Consider the following 23,021-nt stretch of genomic DNA (forward strand, 5'->3'; position numbering starts at 1 on the left):
GGTGAACGTGGGGAGAGGCGCGTATCGGGCGCAAAAAGGAAGGGTGGAAGAGGCGTGCAAGCGGAACAACGTGATCGCGTCTGGCGCGGCAGTCGTAGGAGAGCCTCGTGACACACACGATCCACTTGGTGTATCCCTTTTGCCGCGAGTAACACGGTCGTTCTCTTGCTGATTCGCGGATCGTATCACAACTATATACACATATACACGGTGTACACGGCGTTGGGCCTCCTCCGGTTGTCTCGTGTCGCGCGTTGGAGAGTGGGACACTGGCGCAGGGCCAGTAGGATCCACCGATATAAAGATCTACGGTCACACGAGCCGGGAGGTTACTCGTTTCTTCATCGTCGTCCAAGTGCAGCAGGACAGTGAGTGGTACAGCGCGGCCGCGAGCTGCTTTCCCGTGTTATGGGCTCATCTCCGTGATAACAAGTCCTATACATCGGTTCTATTCTATTCGTTTCGTTCGTATTTGTTGAAATTAATCGATTGAAATTAGTTGGAAAGACTATATCATATCGCGTGTGTAACTGGTTCGCGTAGATGAGCGCTGAGTAGCGTCGAATCGAGGGAGATATACTGGAACAGTGGATCAGAGCTTAGAAGAAGATCGTGAGTCCGCTTTTTTCCTTTCAAATTCATCGTCAACTTCGTGCGACAACTGTGTGAGGTCTCAGTGAAATAAAGTTATCTTTGATCGTTTTAATCGTTGATTTATAACGTTTAGATTTCTGTGAAGCAACGTAATAAAAGTACGTAGAATCGTTGACGCGCATTTTGGTATCGATCGAGAGAATCAGAACGACGTAATATCGTTTCGAAGTAAGTGCACTTCGGATATTACGACAATTACGATAAAGAAAGGCTAACGAAGACACGCGCGTCTGTCTTCTGGTACTCGAATTGGCGCGTCTTTGCGACTGCATACTGCTCAGGAAATTTATATAACGGGCACGATCGGCATAGCTTCTCGTGAATCATCGTCGAATAGCGGTTCACGTGTCGCGAGCCTACAACGAGTCAGGTAAAAGATCGGAGTCCTTGCATTTTCCGGCATGAATATTTATCGACAACATTTTTTTCTTCGTTTTATCGAACGGACGTACACGATAATTGTTAGTCAACGGGGGATAAATATCGTGCCGGAGGAACGAAGTCGTTGGCGATCGGTTTGTCGGCATGACCGGACGCGTAGAAACGACGGACGATAGAGAGAACCGGATCGTGAGACTCGCGTGTAATGAATGATCGATGCTGTGACTAATATTATTCCAAACAGGCCGGGGTGCTTTCACAAATCGACGACGGAAAATATTCCCGTACAACTTGTGACATTTAGACACGCGCGATAACAAACCGTGGCTACCGATCGCCGACTACCGGTTGATCGAATTTATTGTACCTTTCTTCTTATCGGACGAACGAAAATGTCGTGACACTTCCGAGAAACAGGTTCGCTCGAACGCGTGGAATTATGCTCGACGGGATGTGGATTATTATTGTTCGTTGGAAGAGGGCAGACTCATAGAAGGGGGAAACGTTTCTCCGATCTCCCAACGCGGAAGACTGTCGACCAGTCTAGAGAAAGAAATCGTTCATCATGAAAATCTATAGCGACACCTATGGAAAATCGAAGAAAAGGAAAACGATTCGTTCCGCTTGCAACGATTCTCACGTAGTCACGTCGCATTAGACGTCCACAGTATCCGGTCAGTTCCACGCACCGCGAAAGTTTAGATTTCCGGCAGATCGATCCGCGTATACGGCGAGGCCCTCGTCACGTGTCCGCTTAATTACAACGTAGATTCGTCATTAACACAGCGGAGATCGACGTGCTTCCTATTCGCCGTTAACCGGTAGCTTTCACTTTGACATAACTGCAACGACGAAAACGAAGGCAAAAACCGGCGACATATTTTTGAGGGACTAGCGGACAAATCGTGTCTAGATCGCGTAAAAATTGACTGGGGATATAATACGGAGAGATATATGGGAACATTTAGCGATTTGTAACGCGATACCTTGTATTAAATTTTTCTATAACTTTCGTTACACCTCTCTTCCTCGATGGTTTTCCAAATGTATCTTTTGACACGTACTTACAATGCTATTGTATCGTACTTTGGTACGTGTGAAAACTTTTATCGCTCGCTCTTGTTTTCTTGTCACATCGAAGGATTGATGGTCCTATTGAGAAATTGTGAAGGCATAATATACCACGTAGCTATAACCGCGAGTAGGCGGATCATGGATGAATGGTAAGTTGGCTACAAAGTATTCGGAGGATGCATACTTTGCTCCAAGATTAGATTCAGCTTGAAAGAATGATTAAGAGAATTTATGTAAATGTACCTTCTACGAGATTTTTATCGGATTATAATAGTGTTTCTATTCTAAGAAATAAATAATTGACTATTTAATTTCAAAACAAGACCTGCTACAATTCGTGCTACATAATATGAAATTATTTCTAAACGATTAGGTACTTCTCGACTCTGTGTGTGTGTGTATTTCTAAAAAAAGTTCCTAAATAATTCATAGAATGCTATAAAACAGCGATTAACATAGAGATCAGATTCGCTAATACAGAATACCCAAATCTTTGCCAGGATAAAAGATAATTCGAAAACGAAATAAATTTGTTTTTTATCACCAATCCATTTACGAAATATATTAATAATAAATAATTGAACAATGAAGATCGCCTCTGGTGACCAACACGATATTCATCGCTAAATGCGGATCAGAGGGCGTAGCACGGATTCAATTGGGAGCTCGTTCGTCTCGGTACCCTCGAATTAAGCGTGTCAGCCAATGTCCATTCGCCTATCGTTCAGCAATTAAATGGAATTGTAACAAACGATCGTGCTCGTTTCGCGATTATTAGCATCGTGAACTCCAGCAACATCGGTTGAGCAACGTGTCCTTGTTTCTTCAGCAGGTCTAAGATCGCCTCGCGCTAGACAGGGGCGGAGCAAATTACGATCTAGGAATCTAATTTCCTTCGAGTGTTCCTCCGAGTTATCGCATTTAGACCGAGACCACCGGATCAAGAAAAGTGTTATTTACGTTCGACGATCGACAGACTCGTGCACGCGTCATGAAATAGAATCGCTGATCGGAGCACCGGAACCGCAACTATTTATCAAACTTGCGTAATTTCCCTTTCTGTCGAGTAAAAGAAAAATGCTATCCGCAGAGAGAAAGCGACAAAGCGTTTAGTAAATTGTGTTTCACGATTTAAACGGTTTATCACGGAGAATAAGATGGAAACGTGTCTCCCAACGAATTCAAAGTTAGACTGAGAAATCGATTTAGTGTTTCATCGGATACAGCCCTTTCAGGTAAAATTCCAGATACATTCACGGCCATTGTATAATACGATGAACATTCTATTGAAAATAATTGACGTTAAAGACGTTAAAGATGAAATTCTTTTGCTTTTCTGGGAAGGAACAAACGCGAGCAAGCCCTTCGATGAATTACCTCGAAACGATTCTATTAACGTCAACTTTGACTGCGACAGCTTTGATAAAATGAGCCTGTTCTTCCAAGAAACTACGTGTTGCGTTTTACTCGAGCGAGAACTGTGTTATCTGATAAAAATGCCTAGAATAAAAGTCGACTGGGTAATAAATTGCGGAGCGAATGACCACGAGCGCATCGAGTCGACGATAAATTCTTGCGATCTGGAGTACGAGAGCACGAGAAACGAAAAGAGAGACGAGTAAAAATATGTGACACGAACCTTGGCGTAACCTTCGTCGCGCGCTTTCCCTCTTGGTCCCTAATTGCGGCTATCAGAGTCGCGGGCGTGATATGACGACAAGCTCGACAGGGTCGAGAGGAAACGTGGGAATGCGCGCAAAACGGAACACAGATCGAACACATCACAGAGAAACGATTCCCAGCCGCCGTCATCTGGCTGTGATTCATAGAAGAACGTTATTAAAATTTATAAGTTAGTGAGAAACTAATGACTAAAAGATATTACTAACCGTTTGTATTATTATCAAATTTTTGAATAGTCAAATTTCATGAACTGCGTATAACGATAGAGCAAAGCTATGGGAAGAAGCATTTAAAAAATTTATTTCAAATTATTATACGACAACCATAAAACTTATGTAAGCGAAAGAAGATGAAGAAGATATCGAAATTACGTAAGCAAATTTTGCAAGGTTTATCGCGTTGTTTTATTGGGTCAAGAGATTTGTTAAGATGAGCAACGTTATGGTCGGATCGCATAAAATATATTACTAGGCACCACGCAGTTGTTAACAGGCCAGGTGACGAATAATTGCGTTTTCCAGCCGTAACCAGTTGAATTATAACGCTCATTGACAGGACGTTTCAACTTACGCAGCATGAAGACCTTGGTCGAAACGAGGTTTATTAAATGTTAAAAATCACTGAAAGTCCGACTAATCGGTGACTAATTGGAAACTAACGGCTAATTGGTGGATATAACAGTCCTTGGGATCGATTTTTGCCTAAAACGGACGCTTTAACCGGGACATCTACCTCATACGTGACGAAAGGTCATACACCAGAGTCGACTATTTTCTCGAAATACGGTACCGGTTCGCGGTCCCTGCGTTTATTTCGAAGGCGAACAGGTGAGCGAACGAAGAGCGAAATTGTTCACGTACGTGCTGATGAAATTATCGAAGCCGTGTTTATTGTACGAATTACTGCCACAGAGGTCCATAGTTTGTCATTGCTTGGCTCATTGTCAGTAGCAGAGATTCGCGCGAAAATTATTCTCAAGCCAAGTCACGTTAAAAATAATTTAACTCTTTACGTTACAATCGATGCTTTGATGTCATTGGACATTGACAATGTGCAAATTATTATTTCGTTTCGATAAAAAGTTGGAGAATAAATATAGCTGCGTGATGGCGCGAGTAATTTTCAAAGTATGAATGCTTTCCTTAAATTACTTGGAACAATACACCGTTTCTATCGACGATCGGAACAGGTATCGCAGGAATAATTCAAGGCAGGAGAAATCTGCATATCCTTGCGCCGTGAAAAATTTCGTCATTTGTTTGCAATAATAAATCCAAAAAGGGGGATAAAAATGAAAACGAAAAATGACGATGTTCGCGCGGTGGAAAAATTGGGCCGTTAACCTTGTCTGACCGGTACCTACAGCTTTTACAGTCGCAACAAAAACGTAAACCGGTATTGGTCGCATACGCTATATGCATCCTGATAAGCCTCCGTATAATGCGCGTCGGAATATCTTTAATAAAAACGACATTTCTCCCTTTTGGTTAATCGTATTATGGAGAAAATCGGTCATAAACATTTCTCTCCTTTCTGACGACAAATTGCGGAATGTAAATTAAAGATTCCGCATATTATTAAAGCTCCATTAAAATGCAAACATCGTAATTATGGAAGAAAAATAAAAAAAAAAGGGGTAAATCAATTCTTTCCTTATAAATATCCTGCAGCGTTTATGTGAAAAAATTAAAGATATTTTGTGATATAAAATAATGATTCATAAATTAAAGCTATGATAGTGTTGAAATAAACGTTGTCTAATTTCCATATTTCATATTTTACAATCAATAGAATAGAAGATATTCGACGACAAAAAAATCATCGAAATTGATTGTTTTTTTACAATCGTAATAGCGCCTCGAGCAAATCCTGTTCGTCAGAATCTACAGTCCTAAACAACAGAATGCTATATACATGATGAGTCACGTACACATTATATCCGAATAGCTGTGTTCATCGAAACGGAGATGCGGCAGATACATCGCGTTCTCGCGTGCAATACACACTACCGTTAAAGGAGCCACGGGTGCCGAGGAGAGAAGAGAATAATCCAGTAGAGCCGCGGGATGAACGAGACGAGCATATTATGCAAGCGAGTTGCCTTGCAGTGCAAGCCGGTCAATGCCAAGGTGTACAACTACGGTCGCTGATACTCGTCTCTGTTAGTCTCAAGCCGGCAACCTCATCACCGATAACTTCGAAGCGAAAATCAACCTCGAATAAGTTCTTGAATCACTGATCGTCTGGATCGCGCGAAGGCGAATTAACGAGGCAGTATGCCAGCTGGCCGCTCGAGTTGAAGATAAAGCAACTTGACGTGTAAGGATAGTAAATTTTTCGAGAGACTACATAACAAGAAAATTTCGAAACAAAGCAACGACCGACTTGGAGTCAAATAATTGAGTTCGAAACGAAAAGAAACTCTGAGCATTAAGCATTTGGAAAAGAGCATTAAGAAAAGATGCAGAACTTGCATAAAAAAGTTTCAGAAAATGAATGGAGGTTTGAATTTGTAATTTCGCAGAATATTAATCGAACTTGGAAGAAGATTCGACGTGTGTACCTGCAGACCAATATTTTTGAAATTGTTCACATTCTTTCCGAGTAATTAATTCCAGAAATTTTAATACATACGCGATACAAACTCATTAGCCAAATATCTGGAATTCTTCGAGACGTCTATAAATATTTCGAAAGGCGAATGACGTCGGTTTACACGGAGGGTTTTCAATTTTTACAAGAAACTAAAATCATGAAACAAAAACCTGATGATTATTTACATTAAATAGATATTACGCAATTATCGAAATATCTTTAAAAAAAAAATTCGGTTATCTGCAACAGTTTTTCTGCAAAAAGCCCTTTTCTTTTCTAAAATTAGATTCCTCCATTTGAGACAGATACTCCACTTTACTGTTAAACATCGTGACAAAAATAAGTCAAAGTCGACGCTGGATTCAGCTTTCACCGTTTCGTTACATAAATGCAAAGTCGCGAATAACGCGAATAGTGTGAAAATTTGGAAATTTGCGAAATTTCCTACAGTTATCCTATTTCTTCGAACGTCGATGTTGAAAAAGAAAATTATAAAAAGCTTTCTGTCCAACGTACATCGTAAAATACGTGACTTGTGCGCTTCGAGAACAAAAAGCATGAAAATAAACCAAACGAGAATAAATTCTAAACAAAATCGCAAAATGAAGAAAACAACCTTTATTCCTTTGGTGCAAGGAAAGAGAACACGTTCTATGTCAAAGGCGTGAGATTGTCAAGAAATTATGACATAAAAAGAATCGACAGGTAGATGACGAAAGAAATCACAAATCTTGTCTTATGGCGTGATAGACTGGTTCTTGATCAGTGCGACAGTGCAATGTAACAGACAATATATTTATGGGTCAATGACTTAGAAACCATAGATAAGTAATATGTTAATAGTTGGCGTAACATTGAATCACACATGTTGTAACCATTATGTAGTTACGATTCGATAAAAGCAAGTTACGTCTGTGGCCAAGTTTAGCTTAAACTCTAATTTCAATTTCAATTATTTACACTGAGAAACAACGATAAAAAAACGAAACTTAAATCTACCATCATCAGGTTATTTACTTTTTCATTTATCTTATATCGAAATATTTTTAACCACCAAGTAACATAATAGACAGAATATCAGAAAGAATAGACTTTTATCCTATCTTTTCTGTGTTCTTCGCGTTTGATTGCTCTAAAATATTCATCAGAGTAACAGTTCTTCAAAATACTCGTACAGAATAACTATAATTTAACAAGCTTAATTCCGTGATAAAGTGGACGAAGGAGGGTAAAGTCATTCTGTCATAACAGGAAGCATAGTTAAACGAGCGACGCGCCGAAAGTTGCTCGCAGGTGTTAGCACGGCGTTAAGGAATTAATGCTGCTCAGCGAGCACGACGCGAAACAAAAAGGAAAGTAGCTGAAAGCGTAAATCGAATTGGATAACGCGCGCGCGGGAGCCTTACGCGAGGCACGCGCGCTCGTCACACGAGCTATGCAACGTGTTGCCTCGGTATGGCTCTTTCTTTCTCTGTTCCTCGGCTTCTCACTCCTCATGGCGTTTCCGAGGTTTCAATCGAACGATATTTGATGGATAAATCGCTGTTGGAATCGGCTCCTGAACCGCACACAGCCTTTCACCGCCTCTGACGAACCGCCGCCGCGTCGTTCCCTCACCGCGATTCAATGCCATATCGCTGCACACGCTTTTGATGACCTGCATTCAAGGCCACGTGCTAGCGCGCGCCGTCAAACCGCGACCAAAAACGAGATCGATAGTGTGAACCTATCCAATTTCATAAATTTATATTTTTCTGACTGTAAAATTTCTATAGAGTGTCATCGAACTAACGGCATAATTTTCAATGAGGTCAAATTGGAAACGTAAGTCAGACACGTATAATTTTTTCGTATCAAGGTTCATTTCCAAATATAATGACGTTGTCGCTATACTTCGTCGAATGTTATATCGAAGCTACCAAGGAAGTTATATGAATATCTTATCAAGAATTTACGTGAATCGCCATAACACCGAAGTCAATGCACGACAGTACGTAAGCAACCGGTGACTGTCGAGTAAAGTCAGTGATCGTATCGAAATGATTAACACATCGTGCATTCGAGTTACATTTCCCAGTCTTCCCAAACATTTTCAATAAATACGCTGTTTTATACGCGAACTTGATCCCATACACAATGTGAAATAATGTGTTAACAATCTAAATATTGTGATAACAGTATCGTTTCAAATGCGCTGTAGTACTGCGCAGAATTGAAACAAACTAAAAAAATTAACTACGTACATTCGGCTATTCATTCCCATACCTATTTACATCTACAAAGACCATGATATACTATGGTTACTCTAGACACTGAATTACAAACGTGACTTTACTACTAGCCGAGTACGCGACTTTCCTCGAGCTATTCGAAACGAAATCGCTCGGATCAAGAATTGCACAGTGGCAGGACTAGAAAATCTGGCTTCGAGAAACGATAATACGGCAGGTTCGGTCGCAACGATAGCGTAACCGCACTTACCACGCCACAGAGATCGTTCTTCTTACATCACGTCGCGAAAAATCGACAATCCGCGTTGCGGAACGCGTAGAACCGCCCGGCGTACGACGTTCGTCAGTTTTACGATAGTTCGTCAAATCGGTCGGCCCTTTGCGAACACCCAGAAATGGAACACCGGGAGAAACGAAACTTTTTCTTTCTGACTCGAAGGGCTTTCAGTCCGTGACTAGTAGGATGAAATTAAAATCACCTCTACGGTGAATTTGAAATGTCGTATCTGAGCGGTTATGCTAATTATTTGTTTGAAATTTCGCATACGTTGCGCTTAACCTGTTGCCGAACTCCAGATAAAATATGAGTAAGTTAGCCTTCACGTTTAATCTATGATTTATTATTAAAGTCGAGAAGAATCTAAATTTTGTGCATTGTTCTTGCAGAGCAGCGTGTTTTGAATTCAGCTGGAAATTCCTGATTAAATTAGATGAGAAGTAAATTGCTAAGAACGAATCTATTACATAAGAAGAATGTAAAAGACCTATGCAAAACTATCAAGAAATTAAACTCATCGCTCTGTTCTTAGAATCTCATTTTATTCAAAGGTAGTGAATTATTAATATCAACGAACCGCGTCCACACGGCCACTGGCAATTTCTCAAGTCTGTAGGAAATTAATTTAGAATCCAATTAAGTAATCAGATCTGCTTACAACGAATTAACCCCTTCTCGTTAATGCCACAACTGTATTAAAACGTTCCTTAGTCCAATTCGCTGAAAGGTGAAAACCGCGTGCATCGATTAAAACGTTCCAAGAAACACTTAACAAAGCATCTTGCATTTCGATTGAAACTGATTTAAAAATCAGAACATTAAGTAAATCTATCAGAATGAAACTATCAGAGTGCCTTATCTACGATCGGAGACATCGTTGCCTGAACTAAAGAAAGCTTGATCCCGTAGCCCGATTTGCGTCATTTAAATCCCTTATCGAGTAAAAAGGCTGACAATGCGTGGTGCACGAAAGTGAAAGCCTACGTTTCGAAATCGTTTTTCGTATAGCGATCTGAGCCAAGTGGATTCATGCTACCTGCCGCCCGATCGAGGCGAACGTTCGACGAACAAGACGGTATCGCCATCCAGCAAAGAGGCGGCGATCGCGATCGCGTGAACCGTACGAATCTTAACTGGCAACGACTTCCTCCTTTCCAGCTAGACGTATCGCTTGGAAATGGCTCCACCTTTCGGAACAAACGTCCTTGAGCGAACCAGTGCACCGGGAAAGGTGATGAAAACCGGCCAGTCACGTGTACCATGCCGGCGCGAGCGGTTGTTCGCCAGCTTCGCCTTCTTGTCGCACGTTCCATTGATTTTCTGATCGATGTTTGTCCTGTTAAAGTGTCTATGAACCGGGACAACACATCAGAACGCTCGATAGAAGGATTAGAAAACGTTTTACTCGACTTTTACACCTAGAATACCGTGAATGCGTTAGATGGTTCAGACGTACGTCTTCGTTCGTGCTTTTTTTTCTCAAAGGAGAGTGAAACGAATATTGTCAGTGGTCGTGTATTAGTTGGTGAGACGTTTGAAAGTGTTTCCCAAGGAAAAGTTAGACGATCGTGTCTCCAGGGACGTGACTGACCTTCGAAAGACGCGTTCTGGCGACAGGAGTCTTCCTCGTGGTAGAAGCAGGTCTTGCGGTCGCGAGGAAAGCGAACAGCTGACGCGAGAACAGCAAATGCGTTTTAAATTAGCGGACTGCTGCATTCGTGCCGGACAGCCGATCTCAAAGTCATTGCTTCCGAGGTGGAGAAAGCAAAATACACGCGATGGTTAGCTCTCGATCGGGACGCGTTAAGCGAGCAATCGTCGGCATGCGGATTAGATTAATCGTTATCTGTTCGAGCGTCAAATAGCTTCCCGAAGAAGATGATTTAAAGACAGAGACGGAATCAAACAAAGCCGATTTCCATGCGGAGGAATTCCTCGATTCCGTCACGTTTTCGTTCCGTTTCGATTAAAAAGCCGCTCGCCGAGAGAAATCGCTGGCACTCGTGGTAAAGTATCATCGCGTGTGCGTGTGTGCTCGTTCTTCGTTTGAAAAACCTACGTTCCCCTCGGAAGAAGCGCATTATTGCGTGTGGCAACTCGATTACACACCATTCACGACGTCCTGCTGAACGATTATCGTCCAGATTCGCGACCGCTCCGGAAACCGAGAGAAAGGTACTCTTTTAGTCCCCGCAACATGCTATCAGTGTATTTGATAGTTTAAAAAGACGTTTCCGATGCAACAGTCTCGCGGAGAACAGTGAAATCTTGAACCGACGGTGGTATTTTTTCAATATTTTCTAATAGACAAGTGTCTTTTTAACACGTTTTATAAATATTTTTTATAAGTCGCAAATTTTTTGATATCGAACGTTTTTTAATAGTCTTGAGGATTTTCTTAAAACCAAATGTCTTTTTTCCTCCCTTGGATCAGTTTGAAAAGATAAATTATTTTCGTCGATGTTCAACCATATTAACATTTTCCAATTACGAAACTCTTCAACACTCACTAACTTCTCTCTAACTCGTCCCTCAAACAATGTCCAAGCCATCAATTACTCTCCTAATATCTCATTCAAGGACTATCGTCGTCATTCCATTTACAAAGGACCGTAAACAGCTAATTGCCAACATTGCCATTATCATTCATCGTAATAAGAACAAAAACTGCAGCTTCATTATCCTTTTTACCGATGGCAATAAATCACAAAGCTCAATTAACTTCGTTTCAAACATCCTTCGACTTTGCTTACCGCATTCAAAGATCCGCAGGGATATGGATAAAAATAAAAGGCAGTAAATTCAGTTTCTTGTCGGAAACTTGGTACGACAAAGTTACTTCCGCGATATCGACGACTCTGACGTTGGCCGTGGCTAATGCAACGTGCGCTGGGCGAATGCAGAAACGTGAGCTTAGGTTTGTTATTCGGTTGCAAGTGATTACGAGCGCTAGTACTCCAGTGACCCGTGAATGTTTGTCGACCGCTCACCGACTGTTCACGAGGGAAAGGCGTGGTCCCCTCCGGTCCCACATTCCCATATTATTGCAATTCACGTAAATGGGCCTGACGAATTCGCCAATTTCAACCGTGCGGTCTCAACGTTCCTCGGAAATTTAGTAACTGTTCGATGAGGGAACCTTTACTCAATTTCTCGCGTTCCATTCTGCTGATTTTATCGAAATACATTTAGAAAATAGAAAAGTGAAAATTGACGGGGAGATTCCGTTAACGATAGGAAGAAATGTCGATTCTTCCACTGAGATCCTAGTCACGATTCGAAGAATATTATCTTCCTAATTTCATCGAACTCTTCTTCAGAAATTCTATCGATGATCCTAGGGGAAAGTTGCTTATTCTTTAAATTTACGAAATTTACATCATTTTACTGATTTCGTGGAACTGTATAGGAGAAGTATAATGTAAAATCGAAAGTTCGTACATGTAGATTCTCGTTCAAGCTCGTCATTCAGTCCGAAGAGTCTCCCGCGTATTTTAATATCAGTTTCTAATAACAGGAATTATTATTTCCATGCAATAGTTGAGAAAATGTTGCCGTTTCAATGGGGAAAGCAAAGTTACTCCCGTGGAACGGAAACACCTCCACAGAATAAACTTATACTTTCGTTGCGCCAGGTGGCAGTCACCGTATGCCTTGCGACGAACAACTCGAACTGCTCTAAAAGACACATGATGTGATTACAAGATTGAACGGTATTATCAAAATTACCGTACGATATACATCGCGACTGTGAATATAATTCACGTGATCGTAGTCAAACCTCATTAAGTAATTCACACCAAAACAGTCGCTTTGATTTTTCTTGGGAGACATAAATATATCGTATTTATGCAATAAAATATAAATCCTAAGAAAAAAAGATACCGATGCTATATGAATATGCCAGATGAAAACATTTAGATATTAAGATACCGAAGATACTGTTTCATAGATATTGAAGTAAAAATAATGAATACCATTTACATCATACTGAACGAAACGTCAAGAGTTGCTTAATTTCCGTTGCAGATGATGCCGAGAAGATTTCCTGTGCGAAAGCTCCTCCTGGTAGCAGTGTTAGCGACCTGCTTGTCAATCGTGACATCATCATCGAGCAGGGAGAGACGGAATGTCGGTGCGGACGAACCTAGTCATGGAGCAGACAGGACGCACACACCAGCCGGCCGTAGTTCCAAGTCATCGACCAGCAGAGACAACGAGATAACTACGGAAGCCGGAAGGAAAGTGTCGCACAAACTGATTGGAGGCCACTTGCGAGCGGATGCGAAGCAAGAAACGTTCTGGGATGACGGTATCCTCTTATCGTCTGCTGGAAACGGGAGGGAGACGAAGGCAAATCGTAAAGACGAGGATGACGAGAAGAAAACTCTCTCTCAACAAGTGAAAGAAGGGAAATACGGTCTGATACAGAACGAAATCTACGGAAGTCAACCTAAACGACCAGGAATAATCAGTTACTTAGGCAATCCGGAAGTACCAAAGGACACGATCGACAATTTGGGTGGTCTCGATGAGGATGAAATTTGGTTGGCTGAGAATCACGTATTAGTGTTGAGAGGAGGGAAATTTCCTGGCCATGAGACGCCGCAAGCCAACGGAGACAGCACGCCGACCTGGCCACCGATCGACAATTACAAAGCACCCAGGAGACAGGTCAAGATACCATCCAAGCCAAAGGTACCGCCGCCCTTTCCCATTCAACTCACAGAGGGCGGCCCGATACAGATCATCGGGCCGAATGGCACCAAGGAGATCGCCAATGCCACCGTTGACTACAGAAAGGATCCTTTATTTACCAAGGGATTACTATCGGAGGATGGTCCACTCTTCGCTGTTATAGCCAACGGGACTATCGTAATGTCCGATATGAATTCAAAGAACGCATCTTCGGAGGAAGAAAATTCAAGCATAAAGAGTAAGGACGATAAGACAGATACCGTACCACCTGGCAGTTTTCCACCCTTCTATCACGCAATTCCACCTGGTGCAGTATTCGTGCCACCGCCGAATAATCAGTCGGAGTATGACGAAGAAGATCAGTCTATTTACTATCCACCGCCATACAGTTTTCAATATCAGCAAGATAATACGACAGCTGTGCCACCGGGTCCTCTGGTTCCAGGAATTATACTCCCACCACCGCCGGACTTCTTCTCTGCTCTCGAGGACAAGAAGACCACGACGAAGAAGTACACGAAGCGACCAGAAACTACTCCCGTACCAAGACCCAGACCTACCTATCTACCACCTAGGAAATTAACTACGAAGCAATACAAGAGTTCCACTACAGTGCCAAACCTAACGCAAACCACAAAATCCAGAACGTCCATTGGTATGTCAGGTGTTACAAAGACGTACGGTCGAACAAGGTATAAAAATTTTACAGACAAAAATTTTACCGCCAAGCCCAACGTAAGGACAGTCCCTTATATAGAAATTACGACATCGACGCCGGATAAATCGACTACGCTTGATAACCCAGAATTCTACAACATCGGTTCGTTAGCACAAAATCACGTAACCAATCAAGAGAATATACAGGAGAAGAATGAAGCGTGGTCGCGTCTAGTGACCAGTAAAACGATTCCGATAGTGACGTACTACACGTCCACGCAGTCCACCTTGGAAAGACCTGTGGAAGTAACGCCGGCCTCGATAAAGAGTATTATTACCACTAGCAACCCGGAACGATCGCCCAGTCAGGCTTCTTACTACTTTTACGAAGAATCTCACGAACCACCTTTTCATACCACTCCAAATTCGATTTATTACAAGACTACCACCGAATCGCCTTTTTATGAAACTGTGACGCAACCACGAGCCGAGGAAAAGAAAAAGCAGTATTACAACGTAGAGGCAATTCCGTCGCGAGAAACATCGAAGGACTACAGTATCAAGTTTATCGGCTCTCCGGTGAAAAATTCCGCGCCCATTCGCTACAGTGACACGACAGTCACGCAAAGCTCACCGAAGTACGAGAGCGGCTCGACGAGAACTCAGGGTCAACGAATGTTACTTGATCACGCGCCTCTTTACTATCAAGCCATATCTGCTCGTCCAGCCGTCTCTGTGCAGCCCTATTACACCACCTCAAAGCCGCAGGCTTATTACAGGCAAGAGGCGAAATCAAAGCCGATTTATCAGTACAGTTTCGAAGCAGCGGACTACTCGAAGCATGGAAATCAAAGGCAGCAGTACGAGCAAGAGCAAACTAACGCATTCAACGAGTATCAGAACGTTAAAGTCGATGGAAGGTATAATAATCATCGATACGATTATGAGAATGAATCAGTGCCTCAGAAGAGAGTCAGGCCGCAACCGTATAAGAATCAACAGCCGATCTATCCTTCGACGACAGCGCATTCAGCGATAAGTACCACGGACAATCCTCAACATGCTTATTATACTCAACAGGACGAGAAGTTCCTGGATGATGTCACGAAGGAGTATTTCACCATCTTTGGCAAGAAGATACCGCATAAGGGTATACCGAGCACGACTCCCATGTACTCCAAGACGAACAGTATTACCGAAAGACCGGATTACGTGAATACCTATGTGGAGAATTACGACACCCCCGAATCGCCTGTGTATAAGACACCTAAGGTTAAAGTGCATTACGGAGACCAGTCTCAGAGACCATACTCCCTCAAAGACGACATTCTTGTCAACTACAGGCGACCTCTGCCTCCTATTAATCCCGACAGTGAATTCATCACGGTGGTCGATCCAAACCAACAACAGCCACCCAATTATAGAATACCCAACAGGGATGACCAACCCTTGGCAGCGATCCGCGCTTATCCACCGCAGCCGCTTGTGAGTCCAAGAAACGGTCCACCCACCAACTACGTACCGGTCGTAGAATCTCCGGAAGAGCTAGACGACACGTATCCCCAGCTACCCATATCGTTGGAAGACGATATCAAAGTGAACTACCGCCACCCACGACCTACTATAAATCCAGACGCCGAATTCATCGACCCGATTCCAGTGCAAGAGAACCAGCCGGAGAAGCCAAAGGCCTATTTCGCGTACAGATTGCCAGGCGATGGGGGTCACTTTTACTTCCTAACGCCGCAGGCGATCACGCAGAGGCCGGAGCAGAACGCCGGTCACCTCTACTCAAAGTCGAGAGGAACGAGGCTACTAAGACGTCGACGGAGGCCAGACAACGTGTGATACGTGTACGCGACGAGGCAGCCGCACAATGCCATACCAATCATCGGGGACGCACGATGGAAATGCGTGTCATATGGAACGCGACGCGGAAATCAACGTCAGAACGTTGTGTACCGTTATTAGGATATTTATTCTATGTGTAAATATATATACGGATATATCTTGTATGCGTAATGTACAATTAAGTTAGATGGTTATCGACGCCTCAGTTACGCTATATAAAATGCTTAATTTATGTGACCTAACTTCTCCCCTTCTCCCCAACCCTGCTTTAGATTGATACAGATGCGATATTGTGTGTAACGCCGCTTGTGTGCGACGATAGGTATGCGCGAGTACTTTGAATGACCGTCATGTACTCGCGCGTTGTCTGTGATTAATGATCGATAGTAAACGCATACCGTGTACATATAGTTATGATTGACGATGTAGAGATTCAATTATAGAGCTCCGAGTGCATTTTTCATAAACCGTGTTACACGAAATATATTATATTCGAACATGCATGAAATAAACATTGCTTAGAAAGACAAAGTTTCCTTCCTTGTAAGCAAAATATTGATAAAAGCATGACATATTATTAGAAAAATCACATATATGGTGCTCACATTCGATTATATTATCGGTATTATTTTATGTTAATTCTTGTATGATACTCTACGAATTTTGTATTATTCGAGGAATTTATTGTAAATATATATGCGATGAATATAAGTGACGTTCTTAATAGATAATAATAGATAAAAGATCTTAATAGATAAAATAGGTTGTAAAGTATCTTTTTTAAACAATACGTGACTTCCAATGTAATGACAAATGATTTTTAAGAAATCGATCGTTTAAAGTTGCATAAAAATAAATACATATTTAAATCTAAAAAATTCCGAACACAAATTCATGAGCCCTTCCTTAGAAGCCATGGCAAAAATAAGTAAAACCACATGAGCACTATACCCTTAATCATTGTTCACGAATATGTAGTAAATATAAACAACTCGGCGATAGTTAGTAGCTGATTGATAAAAATAAACAATGCAAAGAATGTAGACTTACCGGTGTCGATTTCTTGCGTCTGTGTCGGATCGGGCAATGGTTCATCGTGTAGTCGTAAATAAACCTCCATTGCACATTTTGCTGCTTTAAAATAAAATGGATGAGCTCGTAGCACGTCTTCTAACCTTAGAAGACCCACGTAAGACCTCAAGGTCATCTTTCTCATACAGTAGGTATGAAAGTCGAATTGATCCTCTATGATTTCAGAAAAGTGCTATAATTGATAGAAATCGTTTGAGAGCGGCTAATAATAAATTATTACTTGCAAATATAGGATGTTAAAACCTACCCTGTCAACTTCGTGACATTTCTTTAATGCCTCCCCATACTTTCCAAGGCGTTTGTAAGCGTTAGCTGCTTCTGTCTGAATCCACATACACTGCATTTCATTTAGATTCTCCATGGCTAAAACCCCTTCCCTAGTAAACTTGCCACACGTTTCTTCCGCTTCTTTGATGAGATTTGCACGCAACATATACTTGGCACATTTAGAATTAATATATCGATCTGCTGTGTCTAATCCTTGCGCTTCGTCTAACCACTTATAAGCCTCTTGAACATTACCAGCATGCTAAGAATGTACACGCACAATTAATTACATTATTAAAGAAATATAAATATACATTACAAAAACCGAACACGGAATTTACCTTATAAATGCGGCCTTTGGTAACAAAAAGTTCTATAAGTGTAGGTGTGTGTTCTATGGCAGCATCAATTTCATTTAGCGCTTTTTCTGTAAGTCCAAGATGGTCGTAATGTTGTGCTAAATAATAATAAGTCCATAACAGTGCCGAAGCTGGCTCTCGCGCATTGTCTTTCTCTTGGTCGCTAAAATGCCCATGAGCTTTTAATGCTTCCTTGTATTCCAAAACCAAAGACTGTATAGTATCAACCTTCTGTTGATCGTTATATAGAGAACGAAGATTTACAAATAGGGGTGGTACACCTTTATGAAGGCCTATGGTGTAAATAAAATATCAATAAGTAACTTAGACTCTTTGTAAAAATATTTTCAATAAACAAATCGTACCTCTTCGTAAGTACCGATCTACTAATGATTTAAATTCATCCCCTAATGCATAATTTAGTTGTAAGCGACGCGGCGCTAACGCTCGAGGAAACAATTCTTCGTATCTTTGGAGCATAGCTAATGTTTCTTCAGGTTTTGTGTGTCTTTCAGCCTCTGCTAGCCTAGCATAATAAGTTGTATTTTCAGGATTTATATTTAAAAGTTCTTTATAAACCTGTGCTGCTTCTGCATATTGTTTTAATTGTAATCTTAATTTACCTACAAAAAACAGGAAATTAGTTTAAAAAAAATTATTGTAAAACACTCACAATTAGTTTTCATAATTTAGTTGTAGAAATTTATAACATACCATATGTTTCTTTTACAGTAACTTTATCACAAATTTGATCACTATACTTGTCAAGATGTTTCAATGCTTGTTCACATTCCCCTGATTCCTGGATAACCATATTTTGATACAATAGCAACTCACTGTGCTCATAATCATAACAAATCTGCAAATATTAAAAATATCTCAATATTACATATTATAATATTATCAATATTAAAAAAAAATAAATTCGATATTGCATTATTTAATACAACATTTTTTCTTTTTACATAATATTAGAATACATACCATTGGGGAATTTCGAAATGTGTCCAAAATTTTAAGTGCTGTTTCATAGTCCTTTAATAAATGATATGATATAGCGAAACCAATCCATGAAGCACGCTGTGTAGGACGTAACATAAATAACTGATACCTTGTGTCCTAAAAAAAAATATAGAAATAAATACTACTATTAAATAAAAATTACGTTGATAATGCCATTAATGAAAAAGAAACAAGAATAAAACAAATTATACATATACAATAAATAGAAATAAGGTCCTTCATATAAAGGATTTACCTTATAGCCCTCCAGATCCCTCATCTGAATTTGAAGCAGCGATAAGTCCCTAAGAATTTGAATGTTATCCTTGTCCCATTTAAGGGCATTTCTATAACACTTAATGGCTTCATCGTATTTCTTATCCGAGCGTTGTAAAAGTCCATAAACGTGCCAACAAACATGAGATTGCAAATCATTCCTAAGACCTCTCCGGACATGATCGTATGCTTCTTCTTTGCGACCTAAGCAGTTCAGAGTGAGACCTTTCATTGCCAAGGTCTCTCCATGTTCACTAAATTTAGGGTTTGATAAAATTTGCTTTGCAAACTTTATCCCATTTTTATACTGTTTGTGTTCGTAACACCTCTGCAAGAAACATAAATACGTTTCATAGGATAAAACGTTTTCATGATTTCAATACTATGTACTTCAATAAACTGGCATTATAAAGTATCGTAAAAGATAAACAAAAAATCATGTTTTCATTCATAAGATCGGTAAAATTTTTATGACCCATGATTGCCAGTGAATTTTTCACAATTTTTCGAAGAGTGCTTCATCATTACAGCATGATGAATACTCTTATTAACCGGAGAGTGGGGTCCAAAACAGAGCGTTTTGATTACATATTACTCACCAGAATTCGTTTAAACAAGGCATTTTCTTTGGGTGGCAAGGGATTGCTGGAGGGCATTTTTGTATAAATACAAAAATATAGGGCCTTTTCCACCCGGTAAACTTAATTTTCACCACAAAACCTCGTGGCCACAAACGAAGAAGTCGATCTTCGATCACGTGATCATCTGCGACAATGCTGTTCCGCCGGAAGTTCTACATCCACGGTGCCGCACACTTTAATATATTATATAGCTTTTAGAAATTTATTAACAAGAATAATACGTTCTTTGTGTACGTTCGCGTTTATATTTCGCTATCTTTGATGCTTTCGATGATTTTACCTTTTTCGGAATTGCATGAAATACGAATTTCTAAGTAATGATAACCAATGATACTTAAGAAGCATTTCTATGAAATTACAAAGGTTATGAAGGATATGATATCGTTTGAATCGTACGCAAAGAAAAATTTAGCTTTCTAACGTATACATATAACAAGGTTGTTTTTTAAATACATCCTATATGAATTATGTAAATATATTATAAATATGTTATAAAAACATTATTTATACTCCTTGGAATCTTCTATAACATTAAGTGCAATTTACAAGTTGTTTACTCCATGATTGGTCTACTTTTAGAAATTAACCTTATATTTTGTATAAGCACATGGTCTTCAAAACAGAAGGCTTTTAAATTGTTCGAACTAATGTAGTGTACTTTAGTTAGTGTACTGTACATAAAGAATCAAATGTATAATTTGTATTAAAATTTCTATATAGTTGTAAAAAAATATATATGGAGATAATAATTTTTGTAGATTTGATTTTGTAGATTTGAATTGTAGTTGCGCGTTTATTTCGTAATTATAATTTCGTAAGAGGTTATGAAAACAATATGGCCGAACTTTTAACAAAAGATGTTAATTCATAAAACATATGTCCTCGGCTTTATATCTTTTAGAATTAAATGATTTATGTACAGTAATTTATGCTTATAAATGTTTGGTTAGCAAAATTTGTATAAAGAGAATAACGACATGTCATTAATGTGTAGAAAGTTGTGCTTTTCTATTTTATTTGAGCACTTTGGTCAGATTGTGCAATCTGTAGCTGAAGATTTATTTAAACATGGTGCAAGACCAATAGGATTAATTCGTCATACAACACATCTTCCTATAACAAAGGTATACATTAATTTATTTTAATTAATTTATTTCTCATTTATGACATATGTTTAATGTTGTTTTTAGATTAAAGAATCATTATGCGTTTTAATAAAACATGGTCTTGTTACGTACAATCAAGCAGAAAAGGGGATGGAATATTCTTTAATTGTAGAAAATGTTTTATTCATTCTTCGTTACCCAAGGTAATATGTAATTTATATAACACGGATTTTGTTGCTTTCAATTTACAAATAAATGAAAATAAGAAAGATTCATATAACTTAAATGTTTTAATTTTAATAGGTATATATTCTTTGTAAAATCAATGTGTGGAAATGAGTGCGAGATGATTCTCGAAGAAGTATTAATGAATGGATATATGACAGCTTCAGAAGCAATCGCAAAGACATATAAAAAGATTGAACAATCACCTTGTATGTAAATTTATAGTTTTAAATTTTAACTTAAAAAATAATTGTATATATTATATTACAATAATTTTGATAAAAAATTTTGTTCTATTAACTATGTACTTGTATTTTTAGCTGATCTGCAACCATCAGTTCCAGTTTTAAAAGAGAAATTTGAATTACTTGTCAAAAACCAGTTTTTAATGCGCAGTTTAGGTACAATTGAAGAGAGAAATGAAAAATGTAATTTTACATTACCAGATTTGAATTTGGCTGCTATTACTAAAAGAATAGAAGGAAATGATATTGATTGTGGAGATAGTAAAATTTATTGGAAAGTTAATTTTGATCGTTTTACTCAGGACTTTAGGTAAGAGCTGCAAAACTATTGTGTACATAAAACACATGAGAAATTTGCAATGTAATCTATAGGGATCAAATTATTATATCAGCTATAAGCAGACGACTTGACGAAAATGCAGGAGTGTTGATGAGACAGTTATTGATTCTTATGTATTTACGGACAGCATCATGGGAAGACACATCCAATCCAATACCTCTTACAGAAATAAAAGAAGCAGTTAGAAAAGTCGATTGTCCATTACTTATACAATATCTTGATCAATATTTACGTCTAATTGGTACAAACATTGTAAAAAGTGTACTTTTAAACTGCCTAAATATTTCGAAGAACATTGCATAATACTTAGCTAAATGTATTGTTTCAGAGGAAGATTCTAGTCAATTTTTAAAACGAGTTGGGGATTCGGGAGGTGGTCAATATAGCGTTAATATGAAAGAGGCGTTTAAACAATTAACATGGACCACATTAGAAAATATTGTAATGGAGCGATTTGGTTCAAAAGCAGCCAGAATTTTTAGGTACTTCAGGATTTTAACATTATACTTTAGGTAGGAATTTTGGGATTTTAACATTGATTAACTTAAGTATCTTCATTTTACTATACAGATTAGTGCGTAATAGAAAGTACATTGAACAGGAGCAAATTCAACAACTGGCGATGATTCCGGCAAAAGAAGCGAAGCATTTGACGTATACTCTCTTGCAAGAGAATTATTTACAAATACAGGAAATAAAGAAATCTGGAGTATCAGCTGCACCAATAAAAACATTTTTCCTATTTCATATTGATTTAAATTTGGTTGTTCATATGGAAGTGGAGCACTGTTATCATGCACTGTACAATATTATGCAAAGACGAGAGTATGAAGCAAGCAGCAATAAGCGGATGATCGATAAACAATTGCGAATGCAAACCCTTACGACTAATTTGAAAGAACACGGTGCTAGCGAAGAGCAATTAGCAGAGGTGCATATAATTTTCATTATTATATTCTTTGTAATTGTTCAGTAACAGATTAACTCCATTCAAATTGTTCACAGATTGCAGAAATGATGACACCGTCTGAGAAACAACAATTAGAAAAAGTTCAAAATAGGATTAAGAAATTAGGTATTACCGAATTGCAGATTGACGATACTTTGTTCCTATTGACAATGTATTTACGTTACCATTAAATAAAGACATGTTTTTTAAATATGTGAAACTGTGATAAATGTTAACGATGCTACTCATTTTCACTATTCATGAAGGAACAAGTACATAAAATTTCATTCATTTATATAGTTATTTATTTATGTATAATAATGGTTACGCTTGTAAAATACAAACAACAAAGAATACCTAACTTTCAAATTATTGTAATAAATATAATCATATATCTATGTTTATAATAGTGCTGCTC

General features: G+C 39.2%; 3 protein-coding genes across 7 annotated transcripts in view; 2 read left to right on the forward strand and 1 right to left on the reverse strand.

The window, feature by feature from the left end:
* The window catches only part of LOC126876927 (N-alpha-acetyltransferase 15, NatA auxiliary subunit), a 47,452-nt gene extending 27,471 nt beyond the window's left edge, over nucleotides 1–19,981 (reverse strand). The window contains exons 1-8 of the mRNA XM_050639774.1: nucleotides 19,697–19,981; nucleotides 19,078–19,425; nucleotides 18,804–18,938; nucleotides 18,534–18,678; nucleotides 18,185–18,442; nucleotides 17,802–18,112; nucleotides 17,441–17,722; nucleotides 17,152–17,365 (exon numbers count right to left, since the gene is read on the reverse strand). Coding sequence (XP_050495731.1) covers nucleotides 17,152–17,365; nucleotides 17,441–17,722; nucleotides 17,802–18,112; nucleotides 18,185–18,442; nucleotides 18,534–18,678; nucleotides 18,804–18,938; nucleotides 19,078–19,425; nucleotides 19,697–19,753 — 1,750 coding nt within the window. The 5' untranslated portion in view covers nucleotides 19,754–19,981. The remainder of the gene's footprint in view (nucleotides 1–17,151; nucleotides 17,366–17,440; nucleotides 17,723–17,801; nucleotides 18,113–18,184; nucleotides 18,443–18,533; nucleotides 18,679–18,803; nucleotides 18,939–19,077; nucleotides 19,426–19,696) is intronic.
* Nucleotides 119–16,979, forward strand: LOC126876844 (adhesive plaque matrix protein). Of its 5 annotated transcripts, none has more exons than XM_050639714.1 (2): nucleotides 119–612; nucleotides 12,925–16,979. In XM_050639714.1, exon 2 carries the CDS (start codon nucleotides 12,925–12,927, stop codon nucleotides 16,096–16,098), a length of 3,174 nt encoding a protein of 1,057 aa, XP_050495671.1. In that variant the 5' UTR covers nucleotides 119–612; the 3' UTR covers nucleotides 16,099–16,979. The 5 variants fall into 5 exon arrangements, with proteins under 5 accessions (XP_050495671.1, XP_050495674.1, XP_050495672.1 ...); XM_050639717.1 differs by lacking the exon at nucleotides 119–612 and adding an exon at nucleotides 653–822; XM_050639715.1 differs by lacking the exon at nucleotides 119–612 and adding an exon at nucleotides 892–1,897.
* A 348-nt stretch (nucleotides 19,982–20,329) lies between the features above and the next one.
* LOC126877035 (DNA-directed RNA polymerase III subunit RPC3) lies at nucleotides 20,330–22,816 on the forward strand. Its single transcript, XM_050639883.1, has 8 exons — nucleotides 20,330–20,862; nucleotides 20,929–21,047; nucleotides 21,148–21,278; nucleotides 21,390–21,624; nucleotides 21,687–21,895; nucleotides 21,983–22,136; nucleotides 22,225–22,585; nucleotides 22,660–22,816. The coding sequence occupies exons 1-8, from the start codon at nucleotides 20,716–20,718 to the stop codon at nucleotides 22,792–22,794; spliced, it is 1,491 nt and encodes a 496-aa protein (XP_050495840.1). The 5' UTR covers nucleotides 20,330–20,715; the 3' UTR covers nucleotides 22,795–22,816.
* The last annotated feature ends 205 nt before the right edge of the window (nucleotides 22,817–23,021 follow it).

This window comes from Bombus huntii, chromosome 2 (assembly GCF_024542735.1).
Source record: "Bombus huntii isolate Logan2020A chromosome 2, iyBomHunt1.1, whole genome shotgun sequence".
In the NCBI taxonomy this organism is placed as follows: Eukaryota; Metazoa; Arthropoda; class Insecta; order Hymenoptera; family Apidae; genus Bombus; species Bombus huntii.